This window comes from Aedes albopictus, chromosome 2 (genome assembly GCF_035046485.1).
Source record: "Aedes albopictus strain Foshan chromosome 2, AalbF5, whole genome shotgun sequence".
In the NCBI taxonomy this organism is placed as follows: Eukaryota; Metazoa; Arthropoda; class Insecta; order Diptera; family Culicidae; genus Aedes; species Aedes albopictus.
In genome coordinates, this window is record NC_085137.1 from 373,592,318 (window position 1) to 373,620,100 (window position 27,783).

Genomic DNA, 27,783 nt, shown 5'->3' on the forward strand with positions numbered 1-27,783 from the left:
GTGACTACTAGGGAAGGTTCTGGCGACCTCCCAAAAGAATTTTCCAAAAAACTCTGAAATCATAGAGGAAACTGCAGGGAAAATTCTTATTGAAATTAATTAGGAAATTTTAACGGGAATCCTTGCTAAGTTTCCTTCAGAATTTCTGACATCATTTCCAATGGAATTCTTTATCTTGAAAATCTTTAGCAGAAAACTCGGACAATTTCTTCAGCAATTTTCTTCAGCAATACATTGATTTTATCAGCAGTTCGCCTTATTCCAGTTATAAAATCTCTCAACTCAGAAAATTTGGACTGAAACTCTTTAAAATAATCTGCTATAAATTCATCTTTAACCACTAGTTAAATCTAAAAAACACTTTGCAAAAACTAAAAAAAGGACTAGCAAATTCCTTTCAATTCCACTAATTTGCTTATCTTCGGACATATATAAGCCTATTTCATCTGCGACTTACTTCAGTGTCGTGTGCTCGACAGTTTAATTTTTAGTAATTAAAGTGAAAATTACTACTAAATGCTCTGAATTGTTAATAAAGTTCAAATTCATGCTAGATTTGCTCTAAAACAATGTTTCAACACTTTTAGTGTTCTCCGATTTAAGTAAGTCGAAAGCTGTCTAAGTAAAATCAAACTCATAAGCTCTAATTTTTTTTTTAAATAAAAAAATCTTTTGGCTCTTCCAAGAACTGTGTTGGAAAATTCTTTAAAATCTTTTCAAACCTTTATACAACAAAAAAAAAACAACAACAAATTCAGCAGGAACTTTTTGAGTTCTTAAAGAGTTTTGTAGTTCCTGTAGAATTCAGTTGAAGGTTTTCTTCATGATTTCTGGTAAGTTATCTTAAGTAATTTCCCAAATAAAAATAAATGTTAAAAAGCTTTGGAGAAAAAATTTAAAAATTCATAAATATCTGGCCAAATAGTAGCAGTCTCTCTCAAAAGAGTCATCTTTCAAGAAGACAGTAATTTGGAGCTCTTACGAAAAAAAATCGATCAAGAGCAGTTTCTTGTACTACTTCTTTTTTCTTGCTTCACATTATTTTCCGGAAAGTGAGATTTTGTGGGGGCCCCTAAAATGTGGGGGCCCGGGGCCCTGGCCCCCCTGGCCCCCTCCTAAATCCGGCTCTGGATATCAACACTACAATTTATTGACATTGATGTAAAAAAATTACATTTTTTCGAGAAAAATCGACAAAGTGTCAATTAATGATAACTTTTTTCAACATTTAAAAAATACCTATGTTTTAATAGTTTGTGAAGCATTTACATATTGTTAGTGTACGTTCAAAATTTAATTCAATTCGGTTCACTGGTTTCCGAGATATGACACCTCAAAAATGAGTTGTCTGAAAAATAGTGTTTTACGCAAACAGTTCTAACTTTGCGAAATATCAATCAATCAAACCCAAATTTGTACCAATGATGCACACATAATAGGTTGACAAACAGTCAAAATTTGAGATGTTTTGATGCGCTCTATGAAAAGTTATAGCTTGTTGAACTTTTTTGTGAGAGAAAAAAAAGTTGCCTATCCCAAACATTTTGGTCATCCCCTGTATATGTGTGTATCTCAATAACGTGATAATTTAAGTAGGTAGTGTCTTCGACAAATTTGTTGGCTGGACCACGGGCTATCCAGTGACGAACGCAATACAGTCTAGACTCCTACTACACGGTTAGTTCGGGGGTGCAGTAGGAATCCGTGTTGTAGGAATCCCATAGCTTATGGGATTTCGCCTAATTGGGGGTGTGAGCGAATATTTCAGGAGTATTACAAGATAGCACCATACTTTCTTTGGCAAAGTTGTAGTACTAGAATAGATCTACCACACAATGCGAACTAACATCGAATAAGTTGGCAATTTGGCCGATAGAGGCGCTATGTAGAAGTGGTTGCTTATGCTCACTTGCCAGTAGAAGTATTTATCGCTTGTGATATCTCAAGATCTACTTGATTTGGAACAATGCTGTCTTCGGCAAAGTTGTTCAGTAGGTCAAGAACAATCTGGTGGTTAATCAATTAGTTTGTAATTTCGCCGCTAGGTGACGCTAGTTGTCAAGTAAAGTTTCAAACTTCTATAGCTCGCGATCCAGATCAGATAGAAAAGTGCCGTCTTCGTCAGAGTTCTTCAGGAAGTAAAAACCTATCTGGTGATTCACCGCTAGGTGGTGTTAGTTGTCAAGTAAAGTATCAAACTTCTCTAGCTCGCGATCCAGAGCAGATAGAAAAGTGTCGTCTTCGGCAAAGTTCTCCATAAAGTCAAAAACAATCTTGTCATTCAACATTAAGTTTGTGATTTCGCCGCTAGGTGGCGCTCTTTTTCAAGTAAAATTTCAAACTTCTCTAGCTCGTGATCCAGAGCAGATAGAAGAGGGTCGTCTTCGGCAAAGTTCTTCTAGAAGTTAAGAGCTATCTAGTGATTCAAATATAAGTTTGTGATTTCGCCGCTAGGTGGCGCTAGTTGTCAAGTAAAGTTTCAAACTTCTCTAGCTTGCGATCCAGATCAGATAGAAAAGTGTCGTCTTTGGCAAAGTTCTTCAGGAAGTTGAGAGTCACCTTCTGATTAAAAATATAGTTTGTGAATTTGCCGTTAGGTGCCGCTAACACTAGTTTACAGCATTTTTGAACTCGGTAAGCTGATGATCATTTTTGGTGTAGAATCATGCCCTGAGTTCGAAAACGCGAAGGAAAAAATTACAGTAGAGCGGAAAATTTTTCGACTTTCCATACAAGGTTGATGATTTGAAATCGATTTTTGTTCTATTTTTAAGCAACGTCGCTCACTTCACACACCTCATTCTCCGTAATCAATGCTCCGATTGAGCTGATTTTTTTACTGTAACTCGCCTACATATGATATGTCAAATAAACGTCGAGAAAGAATTTTTAACTTGTTTTTTCTTATTGAAAAAAATACATTTCTTCAAAAAAATTAGGGAATTTTGCTAAAATTTAAGAAGATCGTCCCTAAAACTCGCCAATATCTTGAATTTCATCAATCTGACGCAAAACCTGCATTCAGATGACCGAATGGTATTGTATTCAGCTTTTAATTTATGGAAAAAGATTTAAAATTGGTTGAACAAAACGCAATATATTTGAATTTTAGTAAATTACATATTTTGAAAAGTTGCAGAACTCGATATTGAGCTAAATTTCAAAAACTGTTCTACTTTAAATTTTTTTAAGGTCGGTTTCGAAATCAGCACTGACCTGTGCTTCAGAAATTTTGGTCGTTGAAAGAAGTTCACGACTTTCGTTTTATTTTGTAAACTTGTGTAATCATCATGTAAAGTTTTAAAACTTTATCTCAGGATCTATAGCAGATAGAATAGTACTGTCTTCGGCAAAGTTCAACAGGAAGCCAAGAGCATTCTGGTGATAAACAATAAATTGGTGATTTAGCTGCTAGGCTGCTCGGAACCCATAGCAGATAGATAAGTGTTATCTTTGGCAATTTTCTTCAGAAAGTATAGACTATAGAACAACCTGGTAATTCAACAATTAGAAGGTAGTTCGCCGCTACGTGGCGGTAATTGGCAAATAGAATTTTGAACATCTCTATCTTGGATCCAGACCAGGGTTGACAATCGTCGTTCTCTTCACCGCCGCGCAAAGAAAAATATCCCGATAGAACAACATTGACGACTAGCTTTTTCATTGACGGTAAAGGGTTCCACGATGAACCCGAGGATGAACCTCAATGATAAATAGTCGACCACCAACGTTTTTGTCATCCTTTTTGTTCCTTGTAAACGAGCGGCGACCGGTCAAGGAAACGCCACCAGGAAGTAGCATTTATTAGTGTTTCAGCGCGTATGCTATTGTTGCACCGCAATAGTTCTGCTGCTTAATAGTAATCCCAAGTAACACGCTTGTCACATAAGAACGGAACCAAAACCAGCTGCTGTAACTTTTATGTGACAAGTGCGTTACTTGGGAAGGATTGACAATTAAGAGGTCCGATGTTTGATCCCAGATGCGAACTTTTTTGTGTATATATTGAAATTCATATTTGTGTGTTACTGTGCGACAACATGGACTCCGTCCACAGACAAACAGACGTAACACTCATAAACATGGCTTGGCACGTGCATTTAAAGATCAATTCAAATTTAATTTAATTTCGACTATCCTTCCACCAGAGGCGCTAGTGTTCGATCGTTTTGACGTGTGCCAGTGTCACGTTGCTGAATCATGCAATCGACAGTATCTCGAGCGGTTCTTCGAATAGGTGGCTGTGTGCTCATGGGAAATATATCGGGCAAAAGTTTTTGATGAATTTCCTCTAAAAGTTACGTCTGTTTGTCTGGGCTTCGTTGCTTAGCGCACTTGAGCGAAGAGCGAAACAAAACGACGAAAGATTTCATTTTTCTTAAAAATGCAAGCCCTTAATGCAACTAATTGTTGAATCACCAGATTGATCTTGACTTCATGAAGAACTTTGCCCAAGACGACCCTCTTCTATCTGCTCTGGATCCCAAGATAGAGAAGTTTGAAGCTTTACTTGACAAAGAGCGTCACCTAGCGGCGTAATCACCAACTAATTACTTATTCACTAGATAGCTCTTGAATTCCTGAAGAACTTTGCCGAAGACGACACTTTTCTATCTGCGCTGGATCGCGAGCTATAGGCAAAATCACCAATAGCGAAATCACCAACTAAATGTTGAATCATCAGATAGCTCTTGACTTTCAAAAGCACTTTGCCGAAGATGAAACTTTTCGATCTGCTTTGGATCCCAAGATAGCGAAGTTTAAAACTTTACATGACAACTAGTGTCACCTAGTGGCGAAATCACCAACTAATTGTTGAATCACAAGATTGTTCTTGACTTTCTGAAGAATTTTGCCGAAGAAGACCTTCTTCTATCTGCTCTGGATCACCAGCTAGAGAAGTTTGAAACTTTAGTTGACAAAGAGCGCCACCTAGCGGTGAAATCACCAACTAACTGTTGAATCACCAGATAGCTATTGACTTCCAAAAGCACTTTGCCGAAGATGAAACTTTTCGATCTGCTTTGGATCCCGAGATAACGGAGTTTGAAACTTTACTTGACAACTAGTGCCACCTAGTGGCAATATCACCAACTAATTGTTACGTCACAAGATTGTTCGTGACTTCCTGAAGAACTTAGCTGAAGACGATACTTTTCTATCTGCTCAGGATCGCGAGCTAAAGAAGTTAAAAATTTTACTTAATAACTAGTGGCACCTGGCGGCGAAATCACCAACTAAATGTTGAATCACTAGATAGGTTTTTACTTCCTGAAAAACTCTGACGAAGACGGCACTTTTCTATCTGATCTGGATCGCGAGCTAGAGAAGTTTGAAACTTTACTTGACAACTAGCGTCACCTAGCAGCAAAATTACAAACTAATTGATTAACCACCAGATTGTTCTTGACCTACTGAACAACTTTGCCGAGGACAGCATTGTTCCAAATCAAGTAGATCTTGAGATATCACAAGCGATAACTTATGAATACTTCTACTGGCAAGTGAACATAAGCAACCACTTCTACATAGCGCCTCTATCGGCCAAATTGCCAACTAATTCGATGTTAGTTCGCATTGTGTGGTAGATCTATTCTAGTACTACAACTTTGCCAAAGAAAGTATGGTGCTATCTTGTAATACTCCTGAAATATTCGCTCACACCCCCAATTAGGCGAAATCCCATAAGCTATGGGATTCCTACAACACGGATTCCTACTGCACCCCCGAACTAACCGTATAGTAGGAGTCTAGACTGTATTGCGTTCGTCACTGAATAGCCCGTAGTCCAGCCAACAAATTTGTCGAAGACACCACCCACTTAAATTATCACGTTATTGAGATACACACATATACGTTTGTACTTTTGCATCCAGTTTGTATGCACACTAGTGTCACCTATCGGTTGAATTCCTACTTGGTTCGTCACTGGATAGCCCGTGGCCCAGCCAACAACTTTGTCGAAGACACCACACAGTTAAATTATCACGTTATTGAGTTACACGCATATACGTTAATACTTTTGCATGCAGTTTGTATGTACACTAGCGCCGCCCAGCGATGGATTTGCCAATGATTTAGTTCATCACTGGACAGCTCTTGACCATGCCAAGAACTTTGCCGAAGATACCAAGTTTTTATAAAGCAATATCGCAAGAATATTTACAATCCTAACTATCTCATTTTTATCAGGTACTTGCGTCTCCATCCAGCGACGGGTGGTGACGCCGCAAATGGCTGTTACCACCCTCTTCAACACGCAAAACGTGCAGTGATGCCAATTAAAGAAGTTAGAAATCATGCTAATAAAATGTCCATTGTTTCGAAATTTAATTACGCCCTTATCTTAAGTGCAACTAAAAAGTTGTCTTCTAACAAAATATTCCCTAATATATGCACTAAATCTTCAGGGGGGGAGCGGATTTTTAGAGTTGCTTTAATGTGCCTTTTTCTTCAAAAGTTTGAAAAGTTGGATTTCCCCATACTGAAAAATTAAAATTCCCATATAAAACTTCAAGTCGATTGCGGACTAGCTTACCGATTTTTTAGAATTTTTAAATTTTGCAGGGCTTCATTTGGGTCCATTTGCAACCATTTGTGACTATTCGGGATTGTGTATTCGCAATTTTGCAAAAATCGACACGGCCTATTCCTCCAGTGATTGTCTCAGTGCTGTTTTCGCAGTTTCCTTCGGGAATTTCTCCAGAGATCCTTTAAGATTTTTCTGCAAGTATTCCTTAAGATATTTCTTCCGTGATTTATCCATATAGGGGTTGGGTGCTAGTAGTGGACCCTGCGCCTATAGTGGACCCCCTACAGAAAAACCCTAATATAACTGCCCAAATCAACTAATTCTAGGCGACTTCCACCGGGGGAACATCCATTACATTGCTGCATAGCAGTTCCTATCAAACAAATTGTCTATTTAATGAATGTAAACATGAAGTGGACCCCGGTGTGGCAACATCGATGCATATTTTCAAATGCGTATTTTACTGCAATTATTTATTATTGTTGTATATTTGACGGTCTTGACATAAAGAGGGGACATGAAACTTGTTATAAAATTCAACTTTGTAACAATCCACTGACGTAACATAGCTAAAAAGCCGTAGAAGTAAATTTCGATGACTTTGGGTGTCCACTACTAGCATTTAAACCCTATTCTTCAAAGAATTACACTAAAGATTCGAAGTGTTTCTGCAGGAATGTCTTTCAGGATTTCTTTCAGAAAATTTTACTACAGATTATTGGAAAATTAATGTGATTCCCTAAAAGTAATTTCGGTTGGCATTGTTTCCGAAATTCCTCGTGGGGTTTCTTAAGGAACTTTGCCAGCATTGGCGTAGCTAACTTTTCTTTATTTCACTCACTCTCTTAAGCAAACATTAGAAAGAAAAGGACGAAAGAGGGGCACAGGTCCCCTCTTGCATCCCGCTCTTTTTCGTGCTTGTTTAGGAGAGTGAGTGAGAAAAAAAGAAAAACTAGCTACGCCAATGTCCACCAGGGATTCCTTCAGAAACTGCTACAGGGATTCCTCCAAGATTTCCCCTGCGTACTCTTTTCAGGATTCCTTGAGGATCTCCTCAAGAATTTCAGCAATTTCTTCAATACTTCCTCCTGGAATTCCCTCATAAATTTATCTTTGGATTTCTTCCTGGGATTCCTCCAGGAATTTCTCAAGGGCTCCAGAAATTCCTTCAGGATTTGTTCGAGGATTTCTCTGTGAATTTCTTCAAAAATTCGTTTAAAAATTCCTATTGAGGATCGTCCAGGAAATCCTCTAAAAATTCCGCTAGAGATTCCTCTAGGAATTCCTCCAGAGATTGCACTAGGTATTCCTCTAGAGATCTCATGGAATTCCTCTAGAGATTCTTTCTGGGATTCCTCCAGGGATTCTTCCTGGAAGTTCTCCAGTGATTCTTCAAGAAAATCTTGCTGAAATTCCTCTAGGGATTTCTCCAAGTATTTCTCCATGGATTTATTATGGAATTTAAGCAAGGATTTTTCAAGGGTTCTTTTGAAAAATCCACCGGATATTCCTCCCCGTATTCCTTAGAGATACCTGAAGGAATGCCTCTAGAGATCCCACCAGGAATTCGTCCAGGAACTATTCAAGGGATTCCTTTAGGGATTCTACCTGAAAGTTCTCCCGTGATTTTTCAAGAAATTTCTCTATTCCTCCAGTGGTTTCTCTAGGGAATCCTCCAGGGGCTCCTGCAGGAGTTCCTCTAGGGATTTTTCCAGAATATTCTCCCGTGATTTTTCAAAAAAAAAAAATCCTCCAGAAATTCCTCCAGGGATTCCTGCAGGAGTTCCTCTGCATGTTTCTCAAGGAATTTATCTGGAGATTTCTCCAGGATTTCTCACAGGCATGGCTCCAGGAATTTCTCCAGGAGTTCCTCTAGGGATTGCTCTAGGAATTCCTCCAGGATTTTTTATAGGAATACCTACAGGAGTTCCTTCAGGGATTTCTTCCAAGAATGCCAGCAAGAATACCTCCAGGAATAACCCCAGGAAGTGATTCAGGAATTTCTCCAGAGATTCCTTCAGAAATTCTTTCAATGCTTTCTACAATCATTCCTACAGGATTTTTCCAAGGATTTTGCCTCCGAGAATTCTTTCAGGGCTTCCTCCAGGAATTTCTCCTCCAGTGATTCCTCCAGAGATTTCTTCTGGAATTATTTCACGGATTCCTCCAGGAATTCCTTTAGGGTCTGTCTATAAACTACGTAGACTCTTAGGGGGGGGACGGGGGGGTCTGGCCAAAGTCTACGCTCCATATAAATTTCGAAAATTTTGTATGAACAAAAGTCTACGAGGGGAGGGGGGGTCTGAGATGTCCGAAAAAAGTCTATGTAGTTTATGGACAGCACCTTAGGGATTAACAGTCTTCCAGAGATTCCTCCAGGAATTCATCCAGATATACCACCAAGAATTCCTCAGGGAATTGCTCTAGAAATTTCTCTAAGAACATCTTCAAAAATTTCTCCACAGATGCCTCCCAGATTTCCTCTAGAGATCCCTCCAGAATTTAGTTCAGGGATTGCGTCCATGAATTCTTCCAGGGATTGTTCATCGGAAGAACCCCAAGAACTCCTTTAGGGATTTCTTCAGAAATTTGTTCTTAAGTTTCTCCAGGCATTACTCCTGAGGTTCCTGCAGAAATTGCCTCAGGGGTACCTTCAGAAATTCCTCCCAGGATTTTTCCAAGAAATTACCAGGGATTCTTCCAAGAATTTCTGCAGGGATTCCTCCCAGAGTCCCTCTAAGGAATCCTCCAGGAGTAAATTTAGGGATTACTCCAGGGTTTCTCCCAGGGTTTGCTTTTCCTGGAATTCCTCCAGGTATTCCTCCACGGATTCATCTAGGGATTTCTCTGGAAATTTATCTAGGAAATACTACAAGCATTCGTTCAGGAATTTCTCCAGAGATGCCTCCAGGAAATCCTCCAATCATTCCTTCAGAAATTCCTTCTAGGATTTCTACAAGAATTCCTCTAGCGCACAATGGGAAAAAACAGGTATAAAACGCGAATAAATTCAATATCTCTGCTCGGAGTGAATGAATTTAAATGAAATTTTGACACAAACTGCAAAAAAACTCTACAGTTTCGGATAAGGAGGGGGTCATTCGCCGCACGATGCTGGAAATTAGTGTATCAGGTCCGTTTTACCCCTACTCTCTCTCTCTTTTACACCTTTTTGGAAAAATCCTGAAGTGCAAAATAAATGATTTATTTCACGACACGGCCTTAAAAATTGAAATATCTTCAAATAACCCCGACATACCCTATTTCTTTAAATTTTCACATGCATCTCCGCCCGGAGTGGAATGCAATCGACAAGAGAAAGAGCAATCTTATGTCAAATTTCTGATACAATGGAAGTTCCTACACAAATACGAGTTAAATAAGTCATTTATTTTGCACGCCAGTCGCAGGGCTGTTACAAAAGTGTCGATTTGGAAACCGCAAAATCCGCGCCAAGCCATATGAAATCCGCGCCAAGGCCATCAAATCCGCGCCAGTACAACAACATATGGCTTTATTGAATCGAACTAATATAAAGGCAGATTTTTTTCAGAGAAAATCAACTATTCGTTACATTTGCTGCAATAATACACATATAGAGTATTTTCATTGATAAATTTAGAACTTTAAATGACCGCTCAAACAAGAGTTTACAAAATTGTGATGAAAGGTTAAAGTTTTTTTTTATTGAATAACAGTTTTGGATCAATAGTTCTTTGATTTATCAATCAGGGTGTTTACGTTGTTTTACGAGAATTGAATTTGCTGGTCCCTGCAACAATTTCAAAAAGAAAGGTTCTTGACGAAACTTTTGAAATCATTTATAGGTAACATAATGGTAGAAATCCTGGAAAAAGTCTGGAGTAAGTCCCAAAATCTGATTCGGGAAAATTGCATGAACATTTTCAGAAACTTTTTGAAAAATTCATGTATTACTTTCTGCAGATACTTATTTTGTGAAAATATAAATGGAATAATATTAGTGCTATTTATTTATTAAATGACAAATACATTTTATGCATAAGGGAAATAATTCTGAAAAAGAACGAATTGAAAAAAAAATGTCCGGCAAATATTTAACAAAAGTCTAAAGATATATAGAAAAGTGTTAATTCATGAAAGTTTTATGAGAAGAATTTCTGGTCACACCATACCCTTGGGAATTCAATGAAGATTTCAGCAAAAATGTCCTAAGTCTTGGGATTCCGAAAGCATCGACGATTTCTTCAAGTATTTTGCAAAAAAAAAATCATCCAAAAACCCACCAAGAAACCCTTTAATAAATGTACCCTCAACGCCCCTCTCACCGAGTGCTACGATTGGAAATCAAAGAAAAATTTCATCATGACTACACGTACGGGTTTAGGGTAATTTAGGGAGTTTTTAGCAAAACAAATCTATTCGACAGAAGCTCCACTATTAACTGATTGCGGAATTTGGTCAATTCCATCGTTCTGGAAATCTTCCATAAATAATCAAAAAAATGAAGGATTTTTAAACTTTCGCTAAAAAATATTATGATTAGAGTTTTTCCACAGCTTTTTCTATGGTATTTTTTAAAATCTTCAGAACGTCTCCTGTATCCTTTATCAGGAATATTAGAAATTTCACGACATACCTACTGTGTCAGAAAACACCAATTAGATTGATTTTTATAAGACACACAGAATGATTTTTTTAACGAGATTCTGTAAAATTTGATTACAAAATTCCACCAAATGTTTCTTCAAAATTTCCGGTAGACTTTTTTTCACAAATTCCACAAAACAGATATCTAAGCCAAAAGCTCGAAATATTTCAAACATCTTGTCATGACTCAGTGTTTTTTTTTTAAACCACTGCCATTACTCTATCCGAATTTTAATTGTATCCAATATTTTAACCGAAAATTAATCTCGGGGTTAAGACAGAAATTACTTCAAGGTTTCACTAAAATTCAGAAGTTCTTCAAGTTTCTTCACAGTTAATAAACTGAGCTTTTAGTGCAGAGCAGTAGTCCGGTAGTAGTCCAAGCCAGAGAAACAAACATTGTTTTTATTCAAGCTGAATATTCTAAAACTCTCATTTGAAAATATACTTTTTTACTGATTGTGTTGAACTTTATGTCTAAAAATTTAATGGTAGTGCATTTAAAAACCATTTTCGCAAAATCCGCACCGTATTTAGCAAAAACGCGCCAAATCCGCGCGAAACGCAAAAACCGCGCAAGACGCGAAATCCGCGCCAGCTGTAACAGCCCTGCAGTCGGGAATAGATGAGTATTTTCTCAAAAAAGTGTGAAAAAGAGAGCGCGGGGTAAAACGAGCTCAATACACTAATTTCCAGCATCGTGCGGCGAATGACACCCTTCTTATCTGAAACTGTAGAGATTTTTGCAGTTTGTGTCAAAAATTCATTCGAATCCATCCACTCCGAGCAGAGATATTGAATTTATTCGCGTTTTATACCTATTTTTTCCCACTGTGTAGCGATTTATCCAGGAATTCCTCCAGATATACTTTCAGAAATTCCTCCAGAGATTCAGACAGGAGCAGTGAATCAAAATTCAACCATCGCGCAACAATAACGACAATGTCGCAACCTGAATTTGTTGCGACATTCTACCCAATGCGACATTTGTCCCAACTTGAACAGAATAGGACAAATATCGTGCACCACGAGTTTAGACATTATTAAGGCTTGCATTGTGATTTTCGAGCAGTAACTTCAAGTCGGTAAACACTGCAACGCTGCTGAAGATGTATCATCAAAAAGGTTTGATTTTGGGTTGGTAATAATTGATTACTCACGAGTTGAAAAGTACGCAACAAATTCAGCTTTCTTTTTGTCTGTAACAAAAATTTTAGAGATCATGTCATTATCTGCTACCAGTTGTGATAGAGAGTAATCGCCGCGTCTTTTTTGTTGCTACACGGTAAAAATTCTGCACGCTAGATGTAAGGGAAAAATCCCTTAACTATTCAATGTCGTAATCAACATGATCAGAAGTGCTTTTCCTTTGAGATCGCAATGCTGTCAGTGTTGATTTGAGGACCAAAACAAACCCACCAGAGAAATCAACAGAAAATCTTTTCGATTTGCACTACTGTAAAAAGCAATACGATCCAAACTGAAAAGTTGTTGATTTGGTAATGACTGTTTTGGGCATGAAAGTAAATATAGACGACAGGCGGTAGAAAGTGCTTCGCTTCGATTCGCACCTCTCTAACAGATGTGAAGCAGTGTAGTGGTAAAATAGTTGATCGTGACTCTAAAGGTCCTGGTATCGAATCTGGGAGCGGCTGTACACATTTTTTTTAAATTTTAGTTTTGAAATCAAAACATTGTCAACAACGAATTGATGTGAAGTTACATTAAAATTGAAGAGGCATTGGATGTTCTTTGTCAAATGATATGTAATTGATAACAAACTGATTGAACAGTAGTGCGAATTCAAGTGCCAATCAGTTTACATCACAGTGCAGATTTTTTACCGTGTAGTTTTGTGCCTCTTTTGTCTGACAATTCTCTTCACTGCACCAGGAATTTGTTCAGAAGTTCCTCCAGGATTTCCTCCAGTGTTTCTTCTAGGGATTGCTTCAGGGATTTCTCCAAGAATTTTTCAGCAATTTCACCCAAAATTCTTCCAGAAATTTATGTAGGAATTCCTCCCGGAATTCTTCAAGCGATTTCCTCAGAAATTTGTGTAAGGATTCCTCCCATATTTACTCTAAGGATTCCTCCAGGTTTACTACAGGCATACCTGCAGGAATTCCTTTAGTGATTTCTCAAGGAATTCCTGCATGCATTTCTCCAGGAGTTCTTTCAGGATTGCTCCATGAATTCCTGTATTGATTCCTTCAGAAATTCCTCTCTGGATCTTTTCAAAAATCTATTCAACGGCTCGGTCAGATATTGCAGAAATCTGTTCAGTCAAAATAGAAGTATTGCCGCAGTTTTGGCCATATTCTCAACTTTGGATTCTATTTTAGCCAATCACGTGTATTTCTTATGGGATTGGCCAAATTGTAAGCACCCTGGCCAAAATAGACATATGGTAGCTGATTTTTTAAGGAAAAAATTCCACAGTTTCCACAGCTGCAATCATCATATTATATTGGGATCTACTAGTAAAAAATCAATTTATGCCGATTTAGATCGCAACAAGCTGAATATCGCACTATGGCCAAAACTCCGGACTGGCTAAAACTGAAGCTTCTACCCTACATGTAAGTATTCTAATCTACAGACCAAATTCCATCAATAGGATAGGTATGATCCAGATTGAAAGTAACTCTTTCGGTTATTTAAAAACCTAAAAGGTTTAAATGGATTCCATTTCTTTCCAAACAAAACACGGTTCTGTACTTTAGATTAAAGCGAATCCAATTTTATCTACAATTCTGAAGATGCATAGAACAAAACAAGCCGGTTTACTTATCTGGAATAGCTTCCAATCCCTGAAATTAGAAAATTGAAAAATATAAATACTCGTCAAAGGGACTAGATGGTATGACTAGAACAGCTAGCAGCACTTACGTTGGATTTGTAGGGATTGCCAGTGAGACGCATGTCCCGAACGTACATGACGCGCTCCCATCTTTGATCGGTGTTACGCCGGTAAGCCTGTAAAAAACAAATCGGAACGGATACAAATCCCAACTCCAATCAAACTCTAATAGAATCCGAGCAAGACTCGAGCACTCGAGCTGTTATGTAAACCACAAACAGACAGACCTCTGTTGTCGATCAGACAGAGCTCGTCGACCGGATTCTCTACTTACGTTGTCCAGCGTCAGCAGATGCAGACCGTACATTGCGAACCCGGGCACGGACAGGACGGCCGTAATGATACCGAACGAGGGCAGGATTTCGAACCACATTGTTTATTTTCTAGATGTAAATCTGCTCTCAAGGAATCGCTCCACCGCAACGAAAGTGGGCTGCAAAAGTGTTTCTGACGGACTGTGACTGACAGACGAGAAGAAAAACAACGACTGACAGGCCAAAAGACACGAAACGTTCAGCGATGAAAAATACTTTAGTTGCATGCAACATGTCGCGCAAGAGATGTTTTATGCAACTTTGCGTTAAATTTAGAGGAAAGTTTATTGAAGCGAACCGTTTTATGTTCAACATCGTCAAAATAATTTAAAAAACCTCGTATTTAAAAACTGATTTTTTTTCATCATTATAGTTTGTATTAAATCTTTCGCTTTCGGTTTACTTAACCCGCGCGCCATCAAGCAACCGAAACTGCATTGCGCTTGCGTTGTATACAACGAGCCAGGTTTTTTTGTTTGTATTGTAGGGGTAGTCGGGGTGATTTGGCCAATGGGCAATATGAGCACCTCCAAGGGCGTAGCCAGCTTTTCGGTCAGGGGGGGCTGGGGGGCAAGCACCCTTTGTAAATATGTACCTAGCTTTTATAACTAAACGCAACACGATGAAATTGAATATAATAACATTATATTCTATGAGCTTTATTTAACCCTTAACTCTGTTGTATTTTGTACAATACGTTAAAAAAAGCTCGCCTGTGGCCGAATTCCGGCGCACTTTTTCTTCGAAGAGAAGAAATTTTCTTCCATTGCCTACCAGCAAGAAAATTTTCTGATCTACACAAATCAACGTGGTGCTGGTAGCGCTGACCAATTTCTGGAAAATTAAGGATTTTTATTTACTCGTGCATTATTTTGCTCTGATTTTTTTTTTGTCATTGTCTACAAAACATTCATCAGGATTTATAACTGAACTCTTTTGAAAATTACGAACTCTTTTGAGGATAGACTTAGAATTTCCTGGTTCCTGTATGCGTCCATTTATCTTCCAATACTATTTGCTGGAGAAATTCCTTCAGAAATTTTTGAATTCCAGAAGGAATTCCTGTAAGAATTTCAGAAATTAAACCTGTACGAATTACTGGATAAACTATTGGAGGTGTGGTACCTTGTGGTATGCACATAATAAATTATTGTATCACTCTATTACGTTTAGCGTGTATGTTGACATTGAGTATCTGTCATATGCGGAGATATTGTTATTGTTGTCTGGAGTGTGAATCATTGTATGTAATATTGAAGTATCGGTAATAAAGTGTATACAAATAATGAATACAGTTGTTGAATAATCATTACAGAGAAAGATTCTCACATTGGCGACGAGAACGGTGAACAGTGCATGTGAAATTAGTTTAATTTCGGCTCGGGAAGTGTTGTCTTTGGAAAAAGAATGAGATGAGTGGTGTGTGTGTGTGTGTGTGTGTGTGTGTGTGGTGCATGCAGAGTGGTGATGACCTCCAGGTGATGACTTGTGAATGAATTTCAACATTGAAATCAAAAAGGTAAATATTGTGTACTAACTGTTCAATATGAATCAAACAATCTATTTGTACCTTCGACTAATGACAATGATCAACCTGAGAGAGATTTTGATGGTGATCGGTATTGTTTAGTTCAAATCGATGACAATCACTATTGTCAAATAAAGAAATAAAGAACTGTGAAGAAAATCTAAGTTTTGTTGATTGTGATATTGATACTCGTTGAATAGGGTTGTTGTCCTAAATCTAGACTTAAATGCTGAATGATGAATGAAGTATTGATTTGTTAAACGGATGGCCGTGGAAGGCGTAGAGGTGAAACAATATTTTGAAATCAAATTTTGCCGTTGCTGTTAAAAGCCAGTGAAGGCGATAAAAGCCAATGAAGGCGATAAAAGCTAATGAAAGCGACATTCTTGAAATAGCCGTAAAAGGCGGAAAGGATTACAGATAGAAAAGCCGTTGAAGGCGGAAAATGTTATAGGCAGAAGAGCCGACTAAGGCGAAAAACTGTCGATGGCGGAAAGATCCGTCGGAGAGTGAAAAGCTGTTGAAGGCGGAAAAAGCCGTTGAAGGTGGAAATGCCGTTGAAGGCGGTAAGACCTGCAAGGCAGATATAGTCGATTCTTTGTAGAGCCGTATAAGGCGAATTGTGTTATTAAAAATTAAAGTACTAAAAACGCAACAGTGTCGTAAATTTCGTAAGAAACAGATTACCAGCCAACGCAGATGTAAGGGCTGTTTGCAGATCAGAGGGAATTTCTCGGCCTATCTTGAGGCATGGGAAATTCCTTGGCTGAATCACTCAAGAAACCGTTTTTTCTTCGATCGCAGTACGCAGTTGCAAAGAAATGACAGTTCAAATGTCACCATAGAAAGTTTCTGCCAGGAATCGTTCTAGAAGTTTCTTGAGCGATTTCTCTTGAACTCCAATCTGGGCTTTTTAGTTAAATTGAACCATTAAAAATGAAATTTCACACCAATTAAGTGGCAGCTGAGAAGGCGAAAGACAAAACTAAACTTTAAGCTGAGCGTGACTAGAAAAACAGTAACGAATAGTATTTGAATATGTTCCAAATGCGAATATAACTGAGCAGATACTGAGGTTGTTGTGGACCCACCTCAGGTGATATATATTGAAGTTATCATTGCTCAGTAAAGTATAATAAGTCTACGGAGACGTAAAAAGGGTTGGCTCTTGAAACCAAATTAACATGAAGACATGATTTAACTAATGCTTTGTCCTCTCTTACAAGACTTCAAGAAAATTAACATCAATGTGTGAGAATAATTGAACTGTCTTGGTAGTTTGCAAGATAGGAAGTCAAAATGACAGTTAAAGCATTCGTTGAAGCTAGATGACATATTCAGAGCAGTTGCTAACCACGATCCTGTTAAGTATCATGCTAGTCAAATGGCTAGTTGAATTGGATATTTTAAAAAATCGAACAATAAAAAAATGAAACTTTCGGCTTAACTGGAAGTCTCAAGAATTCGAGTAAAAGGCGCTTTATAACCTATTGAATGCCACTAAATGTTTATGCGATTCAAATACAGTGAGTTCTTGAGTAATCACTTCTGAAGTCTTTGAATATAAAATGTATCGGGTGTGGTCAGGAGGGGCATTTTGACTTATGATTGTCTAACACTATGGATATAGTGCCATTTTTGCTAATGAACTGCAAATATTGTATGCATGTGTCGCTCACATAGATTTTTGCAATTTGTCATAGATAACCCTTTTCATGTGTAGATACACATAGTTTATATAAGGTCCTCCGATTTTATGTGTGATCCAGCGTGGAAAACGAGTATGTGTGTACAAATAAAATTTATATATCAAACTCATGGATTTTTACCAATAAAAATGCGTGTACATGTATAAGTGATATTTGTGTTAATAAGTTCATTGAAAATTTGAATAAAAACGTGCTTTAAATTGTTTCAGTACAAAGAAATGAATCGTAGAGGCAAGCGTAAGGGCCATCATGACACAGACAATCATGGTCAGTGTGCACTACGTCAGACTTGTAGTCGTTAACAAAAAAAAAATGAGGATGTATTTCATCGGAAAAATGTGAAATAAGTGATATGATAGACAGATGATTGGGCTTTGCAATAATGCAGAATATTCTAGTTCGATCCAACGAACTGAGAATATTATCTGTTTGGGCTCGGCCGTGAACCCAACGATTTATAAGCGGAACGATGGACTGGGAGAATTGGTACTGGGACCAGTTCCAGGAAAGGGAAGGAACAAAACACTTCTACTGCTACTATTGACTATTTATTCTAATGGTGTACTGTTTAGTGGCTTCTGTCTTGATCGCTTCATGTCCAAGTTGGTAATGACGATCTCTGGCTTGGTTGTCCCCTTTTATATGCCAAGGAGCCCATCTGTCGCGTAGCGGTTGCTAACGCCGTTGTTGATCCGGGTTGTCGTTGTTCCATTGGTAACTGCGATGAATTCTTTGGGAAGCGCTAGGCGCGAACATTATCAATATGATGAGCATATGTAGAAAATCAGAGTTACTTAAAGATAAAAAGTTCTAAATTTTGACGGTACATTGAATGCGAATAATTTGGAAAAAGCTTGTTGAAATAGCTTCAATAGGTATCTAGAGTGAGAACATAACATGTTGAGGGGCTTTTGCAATATTTTGGAGGTACACCATTAAAATAAGTCCTGCAGTTCAGAACCCGAAAGAGCGACATCAAAGGAACAAATTTTTGGTTTTGTAATGTTAAAATAGGTTTGATTGAGCACGAATCACCAGTTAATGCGGGGGAATATGCATCGTAGAATGTAAACCTATTCCTTGACCTATTCAACGACCAAACCGAAGTGACTGGCGGTGCGAAAATTGATGTTTAACCTTCTTATAAACATAGCAACTCGATTTAGATTAGTGCTAATTTCAGCTCTTAAGTAGCTTAATGATGCGCAATACCAGCAACCGGTTCAAATTTACATGCAACTTTGCATGTGCTTTGCGTGACTTCGATTTGGTACTGCGTCGATGATGTATGTATTAAGAATTTGAGATAATTATAGGATCACAACATGAAAAAGAAGAATGAATATTAATATTCTACTATACTTTCAAACAGCTAGTGCGGGTGCGAGTTTTGTGAACAATATATATTTAATATAATACAAAAACTGGATGTTTTCAAGTTTTCAAATTACTATTCAGCTAAAACTAGTATTACAAATATTGCTTTGGACAAGTGACGTTTTTCGAAATCGTGATTTGATTTAAAAAAAAAATATCAATCCCTTCGATATTTTGAAAACAAAATCTGTAAAGCCAAACTTCTGAATATATTCTGAACAAGAAACGAGTTCCAGCAAAGTTCGCTAAAAAAAACATGAAATGAAATAGTGTTTGTATAACACTTGGACACTTTGGATCGAAAACGAGTTAATGGATATTGATAATCTTTCCACTGTAACATTCGTGCAGTGTTCCGACATATTAATTAAAAAAATGTCTGAATAATAATCTGAATATACATACCTTATGTATGAGATTCTTCTATGAAAGGACATGTCAAAAAAAAATCAGTGGGCAGTATACAATGTTTGCATGCTAGCTGTCATTGAAAACATTTGAGAAGAGGAAAGCAATTCAATTAATTCATCAGCAAAGGTAATATTTATCTTGACACTCAGTATTAAAAATGTTTTGGGATTTGGGAAAATATTTGGGTCAAAATAATATTTCTTTTTAGGTACAACCACAAGTAACGGCCAAGTAATTTACCAAAATGCCGAGCAGAGATGGATGACCAAATGGATGACTGTACTTCTAATTCTGATGTGAGACTGAAGCGAGACGTTCATAAACTGAGGAGACTATAAGCGAAACAACGTGGAGTGACCTTGCTGCGGATCTGGAGAAAAAACGAGATGTGGTACCTTGTGGTATGCACATAATAAATTATTGTATCACTCTATTACGTTTAGCGTGTATGTTGACATTGAGTATCTGTCATATGCGGAGGTATTGTTATTGTTGTCTGGAGTGTGAATCATTGTATGTAATATTGAAGTATCGGTAATAAAGTGTATACAAATAATGAATACAGTTATTGAATAATCATTACAGAGAAAGATTCTCACAGGAGGTATACCTAGTAAAATTTCTTAAGAGATCTCATGAGGAAATCCTAGAAGAAATTCTAGATAAATTTCTGATTCCTTGGAGGAAATTCTGTAGAAATTCTGGAGAATTCTGGACGGAATCCCTAGTAAAATTTCATAAGAAATCTCTTTAAAACATCCTAGAGGAAATCTTAGAGAAATTTGTGAAGGAAACTTCTGAGCAAATTCTTGGCGTAATTCCTGGAGGAATTCTTGGATTAGACCCAGCAGGAATTCCTGGAGAATTTCCTTGAGCAATTTTTTGGGTGAATTCTTGGAATCCCTAGGAGAATTCCGGGAGAAATTCCTGAAGAAATCTCAAGAGGAGTTCTGGGAGGATTCTGAGAGATTTCTGTTATTTTTCTATTTCTGAAAGAACCCCTTGAAAGATTCCTGGAGGACTTTCTAGCGGAATTGCTAGTGCAGTTCTTGGAGAAACTCTCGAAGGGATATCTGAAGAAATCCCTGGGGATAACCTGTTGGAAATAAAAACACAGGCGAGGCTTTGTTCTCCAAACCCAGGCACTGACTGATATCGCTACCAGCTCAGCGCCTCTCCTTTATTCAATCTAGGTATAACTTATTTACAATTTATTTCCATTTACCTACCAGTTGATACCTAGCTCCCCACTGAACTGTGTGATGCACCTCCAAGGATGTACCTACCATTCAACATAACCTTGAATAAATTTGTGCAGAAATCCCTGGAGGAATCTCTGGAGGAATTCCTGGTGGAATACCTGAAAGAATCCTTGAAAAATTCCTGAATGAATTCCTGGAGAAAATTCTTGAAAAATTTCTGAAGAAATCCCTAGAGGATTTCCTGGAAGAATCTTTGGAGAAACTTCTGGAGGATTTCCTGGAGGAATCTTCAAAGAATTTCTTGAAGAGATTTTTCATGGAGAAATCTGTGGAGGAATCCCTTAAGCAATTGCTGATGGAATCTCGGGAGAAATTCCTGCAGAAATACCTAGAGGAATTGCTGACATAATTTCTGAAAGATTCCAGGGGCAATTCCTAGAGAAATTCCTGGGGGAGTTCCTGATGAAATTACTGGGGTTATTCCTGGAGAAATTCCTGGATAAAATCCTGGAGGCATGCCTGAGAGGAACTTCTGTGGGATTTCCTGGAGGAATCTTCGGAGGATTTCCTGGAGGAATTAATTCAGGAATTAATCCCTGAAAAATTCCTGAGGGTATTCCTGGAGAGTTTCCTGGAAGAATTTCTGAAAAAATCTCCAGAAGAATTTCTGGAAAAATTCCTGGAGAAAATGTTGACATAACTTCTGAAGAATGTACAGGAGCAATTCCTGGATCAATTCCTAGAGAAATTGCTGGAGATATTCCTTAAGAAATCCTTGGGGTAATTCCTGAAGAATTTCCTGGAATAGTTCTTAGAGAAATTCCTAAATAAAATACTGGAGGAATTGCTGGAGGTTCTCCTTTGGCTGGGAATTGCTGGCGGAATCCTCGAAGGAATTCTAGGAGGAATCTCTGTAGGAATTCCTTCAACAATTTATGGATGAATATCTGGGGGAATCTCTAGAGGAGCTCTGAGAGAAATTTCTGAAAAAATCGCCTGAGAAATTCCCGGAGGGATTTCTAGAGAAATCTGTGGAGGAATTCTTGGAGAAATCCTCGAACGAATTTCTGAAGAAATCCCTGGCAAAATCACTAAAAAAGTTTCTGGATGAGTTTTTAGTGTAAGTCCTGGAGGAATGCCTGTAGCAACTCCTGGAGGGAATACTGGAAGATTTCTTGGTGGAATTTCTGGAAAAATTCCAGAAGATATTCCTAGAAAAAATCCTGGAAGAATTTCTGAAGGAATCTCTGAAGGATTTCCTGGAGTAGTTTCTGTAGAAATTCGTGGATGAATCTCTTAGGGAATTGGTATAGGAATACCAGAAAAAAAATCCTTAGGAAATCGCAGATGGTGTTCTTGAACAAATTCGGGAGGAATCCTTAGAAGAGTTTATGAAGAAACTCCATAAAAAAATCCGGAAGAAATTTCAAGAGAAATTACTAAGGGAATCCCAAAGCAGTTCCTGGAGGAAGTACTGCATCAACTCCTAGAAAAGTTCCTTAAAAAATACAAAGATGAATTGCCGGAGGAACTCTAAAAAGGGTTCGTGGGAGAATCTTTGGAGGATGTTTGAAATATGTTGTTCCAGAAAGAGTCACTGAAGGAAGTCCCGAGTTAAGCCCTGCAGAAATTCTTGGTGGAATCCCAGGAGGATAGAAGAATACCCGTAGAGATTAACGGAGGAATCTCTAGAAATACTCCTGGAGGAATCTCTAGAAGGAACTCCTTGAGGAATTTCTGGAGAAATCTCTATACGCATTTCTGAATTAATCCTTGGATGAATTTTCAGAGGAATCACTGAAACAATTCCCAGAGGATCCCTGGAATATTTCTTAGAGGAATCTCTGAAGAAATTCATGGAGATATCCCAGTGAAAATTTCTGAAGAAACTGCAGATGGAATCCTTGGAGAAATCCTGAAGGAATTCAAAGAAGAGTTCGTGGAAGAACTTCTTGAGGAATCCCTGTAGCAGTTCCTGAAGAAACCCCAGGAGAAATCCTGGGGAAGTCCTAAACAGTTCCTGGAGGAAGTATTGGATTATTTTTTGGAGTAGTTCCTGAAAGAATTCCAAGAAAAACTCCTGAAAAAATTCTAAAAAGTGTTCGTGGGGGAACCCTTGGAGGATTTTTTTTAATTGTTCCTGAAGCTGTTTCTGAAAGAAACACAGAAGATATTCCCGAGCGAATCCTTGGAGGAATGCTTGAAGGAAAACCTGGAGGAATCCCGGAAGCAATCCCATAATGAATTCCTTAGGAAATCCCAAGAAAGCTAACTTAACAAATTCCTGAAAGAATTTCTGTAGGAAAAAAAATGAAGACATCGATGTCTGCAATAATTTTTGGACAAATTATTGTTGGAATCATTACATGAACTCCCAAAAGAATGTTTTGTACAATGATTTAAGGAACTCCTGGAAATTCCTGGAGGAATCATCGAAACTGGAACAATCACTGAAGGAACTTCTAAAGATATCCCAGGAGAAATTCCCGGAGGAATGTCTGGTCAAACCCATACAGGAATTCTTGAAAAACTCTCTGGAGCAATCCACTGATGGAAGCTATGGGAAATTCCTGAAGGAATTCATCGATGTATCCTTGCAGAAGTATCCGTAAAAAAACTGAAGGAATCGCGGGAGGAACTCTTGAATCATTTCTTGGAACAAACCCTAAAAAAAACTATCTGAAACCTGCAAGATGTCCACGGAAGAGTTCACGAAAGAGAAACTCCTGGACATGTCCCTTGAGGAATTTCTGAAAGAATCCTTGGAGAAGTTCCTGAACAAATGCCTGAAGGAATTTCTGGAGATGTCCTTGAAAGTATTTGTAAAGAAATCCCAGGTGTTATTCTCTTAGCATCACGTTTGTTTGAATTGAATACAAGTGAAAATTCGTGTAGCATTAGCACATTACTGCACTTGATAGCAGCATATAATTCTACAAAGTCCTTCTTTTCCCTACCGGAAACTTGGCATGCTGTTTTTGTATTCCATGGCAACATCACAAAATTTAACCAATCAACCAAGCTTGTTATTTGGTTGAATTCCAGAGATGCCAGATTATTTTTATCAAAAATCTATATCAATACAGATTTTTCTGTATCGCCGTATTTGTGGGTATAGCAGACACCGAGAGTCCTAGATTTCAATAGAAACTAACAAAAATGTATCACTTTTTGACGGTTTTGAATTTTTACTGTTATTCATTTTTCTAGAACATGTGTGAAAATGTACAAATTTTCATAAATTTTTCATAAGTTTTCATTAAATCTATTGAAAATAATTTCAAATTTCATGGTTTCTGGAGAAATCTGTATCACATTTTAAAAATCTGTATTTTTCTGTACTCTGTATTTTGTCCGTATAGAAGGTCAAAAATCTGTATAATACAGAAAAATCTGTATATCTGGCATCTCTGTTAAACTCTATGATAAGATTGAAATAGATCTCTTGAAGAAATACTTGGCGAAATATCCTGTGATTCTCAAGAAAAAAGGTTTGATTATTGTGGATAAAAACCTCAATTATTAGAATAGTCTAGAGAATAGTTTTTTTTATATATTTTTTTCTGGAACTCTTGAATTATTGATAATCTGCCCCCCCCCCCTCTGGCTGCGCCCTTGAGCACCTCATGAAAAACACATAAAATCTAGTAATTTCTACAAATTCACCTTGCAGATCTAATACCGGCTTGATATTGAAGCGATTGAGACGTTAGAACGATGTACTGGAAGTTTACATTAAATTAGAAAAATAATTTTCTAAAACATTGGCCAAATTACTCTGACGAGCACAGACCAAAAACACCACATAAGACTCATCTTGTTCAAATAACTTAGATAATTTTTAAACGTATTTATTTTCTATATATTTCAAATTGATACTATATGATTTGATGCACAATGAAGAATATCAAGTTTATGTTTCATTATGTGGGATGAATTCTTCATAAAAAATCGGGTGCTCATATTACCCCGTCGGTTCAAAACCGACCCAAAAACACACCTTTTCCCAAAAATCTTTCTTTGACATGTAAACATAATTTAACTAAAATTTCCACATCTATATAGTTTAGTATTATCAAAATCATTATGGTCATACGATGTACGGAAGTTTAAACCTTGCTTTCTGCATCTTTTGTTGACTTCTCCTTAGGGTGGCCAAATTACCCCGATTTACCCGACTTTTTACAACAGCGCGCGTCCTGAAGAGTTAATAAACTTTTCGACACTGAAGACGCAACTTTGATTCGGTGAAAAATTAATGTTGAAGGTTTGTCATCAAACATACAGCTCACATTGATTATCGTGACACTTCGTCATCTATATAATATATATTTGCCTCGGACTCTCAATAATATTCCCATGCTTCTTTGGATGCTCCATCTGAGCATTTTATTCAGCAGAATATTCTCGCATTTGGTTTAAAGTCGTTTTCCAAGGTGAATAATATTTTCGTGGATAATTGTATTACACAATGTATTTTCATGACAAGGAACCACGTAGATTCCGGCAGATCACACTAACTTTGAAGTATATTCAACAATTCCTTACGTTTTGTTTTTTGGTTTTGGTTTTGATTTTACACAATGTCTTAACTTGCTTGTCTTACTGACTAGTAAATCTACAGTTCAATTCAATGGGCATCATTTTTTTTTGTATAACCTGATTTTAAAAACGGTCGATTTGCTTCTGGTTTCGTGCGGTCCACTGCCGATGTTCGCGCTAAAAACGTTCATTTCTCGGAGCACACCCTCAAGTTTGCTTCCAACATTTAACGTTTCACGCCGAACAGGTTTGGTATGGACTTGTTCTTCTTTTTGGACCCATTGAGATATTCTTTGTACATGTCGGACCGAAGATACCGCGAGTATGAGTCACTCTTCATCAGATGGTACACGTGGGCAGCGGCCACATCGAAACACCACCGATTCGGGGGTGCCGAACTGCTCACCGCCTCCCGGGCCAGTTCCATCGATTTCGAATCAACGTTCACCGGACAGGGTGCATCCGGGGCGAGAAACTCCAAATAGATTGCGTGGGCAGCTTCCTTCACCTTCGATTGGGGTTGAGCTTTCATGCTCTGGACCGATTCCCAAAATCTGAAAGAGTGGAGGTAGTGGGACATTATTATTGAGGCTAGAGTAAGAGTAAGATTTAAATATACTTCAAATTTTCTCCGCTAAATTCCTTATCCAAAAATTTGGAAAACTGTTCTCTTCCCACTGGATCAATCAGCAGTTCTCGTAAGCTGAAGCCCCATCGTTTCACGCGTTTGAGAGATACATCTTTGCTGGAAGTATTATAAAAAGTTTGAATATTACTAATACCTTTGCATATTAAAAAAAATATAATTATTCGCACTCAAGAGGCCTGCAACTCTAAACTCTGTAGTGTTTCTTGTGAAAGTATACTGCTAATATTTTTAGTATTCGAAGGTATTTGCATATCAAGCCATGCGCCATGGTAACGCACATGCGAAAAAAGTTGTTTGTTTGGTGAGGTTTGGTCTGTGATACAGTACCTTGACAGCTTCACACAAATTTCGGTACTAGTAAAAGTTTTTTTTGCAATTTCTCATCGTAATAGGCTGTTTTACCTAACGCAAATCTGACAGGAAAAGGCCTACTTTCCCACACAAAATTAGCAGTGCTGTAATGGTTCATTACAGCACTGATTTGCGATGCGTAATGAAACATTACAGCACTGTTTTCAGTTTTGATCAACTTCTTGGTGATTTTTGGATGCAGCTCTGAAAAAATGTGACAAATGCACAGTATAACCTGTTATGATCAGACTATCTTAAACATGGCTAGGAACATCAGTGTACAGTTTGATGAAAAATTTTGTTAAAATCTATCCTCAAGCGGTAATTTATGAAGTTGCAAAAAACGTTGTACGCAACGCGGTGCAGAACTCGATTTTTCCAGCACTCGTCGTAATTATCCAACTCGGCAAGCCTCGTTGGATAAATGTACGATTCGTGCTGTAAAAATCTTCATTCTGCACCTTGTTACGTAAACTACTATTCTCAAGGTAAGTACTTTGTCAATTAACTCTGGCTTGCTAGCTGTTCATTGTGTGTCTGTTGTAGAGAGACTAGCTGAAGGACCTGGCCTCGTTGACTTCCAGCAGGCGAACAACAACGCTAAATTCGAAGCGAGCTGAGGACCCGGACCTCCAGACCGGATAACTTCACGCAGGGGATACTGCTGATCGCCCGGTCTCGGTAAAAGGTAGCTGAGCGTTTCCTGTCCTTGTGATCCATAAGTGAAATATACGTGCTATTTAAAACGTCATTTGAGTGATTTTGCTTTCATTTCCAATCAGAAAGTCTTCTCCGCGTTTCCAGATGAATGAAATGAATCATTGATACACTTTCATCCATTCTTAAGATGCATTCCGTAACGAAAATTGCAGACCCTATTCCACATAAGAAACGTTTTGAAAAATAGGCAAATAGTAACTATCCAGCATCTTACCTTTATTATCTCTTAAGGACAAACGCCTTGAAATCCCGCTTCAACAGTGCATCAAAACTTCAGACGCACAAATCTCAAGAAGCAAGCTTCAAACAACAGTGTATTCATTTATTCTGTTCTTGCTCACTTGTAATAAGCTTAAAATAAGAAGCTCAGGTGCGCTGGTTTTGTTTACGAAGAGATTTGTGCCCTCAAAATCGTGAGTAGGTGTCAAAGTCGGCCATTGTGGCGGCCATTTTGGGATTCTAATAAGTCTGTCCTTAAATAAACATGTGTATTAAGTGTTTATTTGGGCGACACATGGATTAATTACAGAATCCATGTGAATGATTTTATTTTCAATGTGTGTTAAATCTCACAGGGTATTCCAAATTCGAAGAAAGGACATCAGCAGCTATCAGATTTGTACATAACTCCTCAGAATGTGCATAGATTTTGTCAAAGGTAATCTAAGCAAACCAGGTTACTGTGTTGTGAATTTTCCGTAATATTTTCTAGTATTTTGCAATACTAGCGAAAGTTTAGAGTTGCAGGCCCCTTGTTCGCACTTCTCTTAATAAACTGTCGAGTGCTTACAAGCTTCACGAATGTATACCCAGAAATAATAGGATACTTACGCAGTTCGATCAGTATCCCACATTTCAATATTGTCCGTTATCCAAGGATTTGGCTGATCAGGTGTTGTGAGAAAATAATCGTATTCGTTATATTGTTCGAAATATGATATATAACTGGAATACAGGAA

The 27,783-nt window shown here is 37.8% G+C and overlaps 2 protein-coding genes across 3 annotated transcripts in view; both read right to left on the reverse strand.

Moving 5' to 3' along the window:
- Positions 1–13,871: 13,871 nt before the first annotated feature.
- Positions 13,872–14,486, reverse strand: LOC109401545 (NADH dehydrogenase [ubiquinone] 1 alpha subcomplex subunit 1). The gene is made up of 3 exons (XM_019674118.3): positions 14,296–14,486; positions 14,051–14,137; positions 13,872–13,971 (listed from the first exon to the last, which is right to left on the reverse strand). The coding sequence occupies exons 1-3, from the start codon at positions 14,392–14,394 to the stop codon at positions 13,945–13,947; spliced, it is 213 nt and encodes a 70-aa protein (XP_019529663.1). The 5' UTR covers positions 14,395–14,486; the 3' UTR covers positions 13,872–13,944.
- Positions 14,487–24,865: 10,379 nt separating this feature from the next.
- The window catches only part of LOC109401381 (regulator of G-protein signaling 7), a 38,918-nt gene continuing 36,000 nt past the window's right edge, over positions 24,866–27,783 (reverse strand). For both annotated transcript variants that reach the window (XM_019673941.3, XM_019673923.3), the window contains 3 exons: positions 27,656–27,769; positions 25,724–25,849; positions 24,866–25,658 (listed from right to left, as the gene is read on the reverse strand). In XM_019673941.3, coding sequence (XP_019529486.2) covers positions 25,331–25,658; positions 25,724–25,849; positions 27,656–27,769 — 568 coding nt within the window. In that variant the 3' untranslated portion in view covers positions 24,866–25,330. The remainder of the gene's footprint in view (positions 25,659–25,723; positions 25,850–27,655; positions 27,770–27,783) is intronic.

Excerpts from the sequence above, each read along its gene's own strand:
- LOC109401545 (XM_019674118.3), bottom strand. The coding sequence starts at position 14,394 with ATGTGGTTCGAAATCCTGCCCTCGTTCGGTATCATTACGGCCGTCCTG. Across the intron at positions 14,138-14,295 it reads ATCTGCTGACGCTGGACAAC|GCTTACCGGCGTAACACCGA; the intron begins GTAAGTAGAGAA and ends TGTTTTTTACAG. Across the intron at positions 13,972-14,050 it reads GCAATCCCTACAAATCCAAC|GGATTGGAAGCTATTCCAGA; the intron begins GTAAGTGCTGCT and ends TTCTAATTTCAG.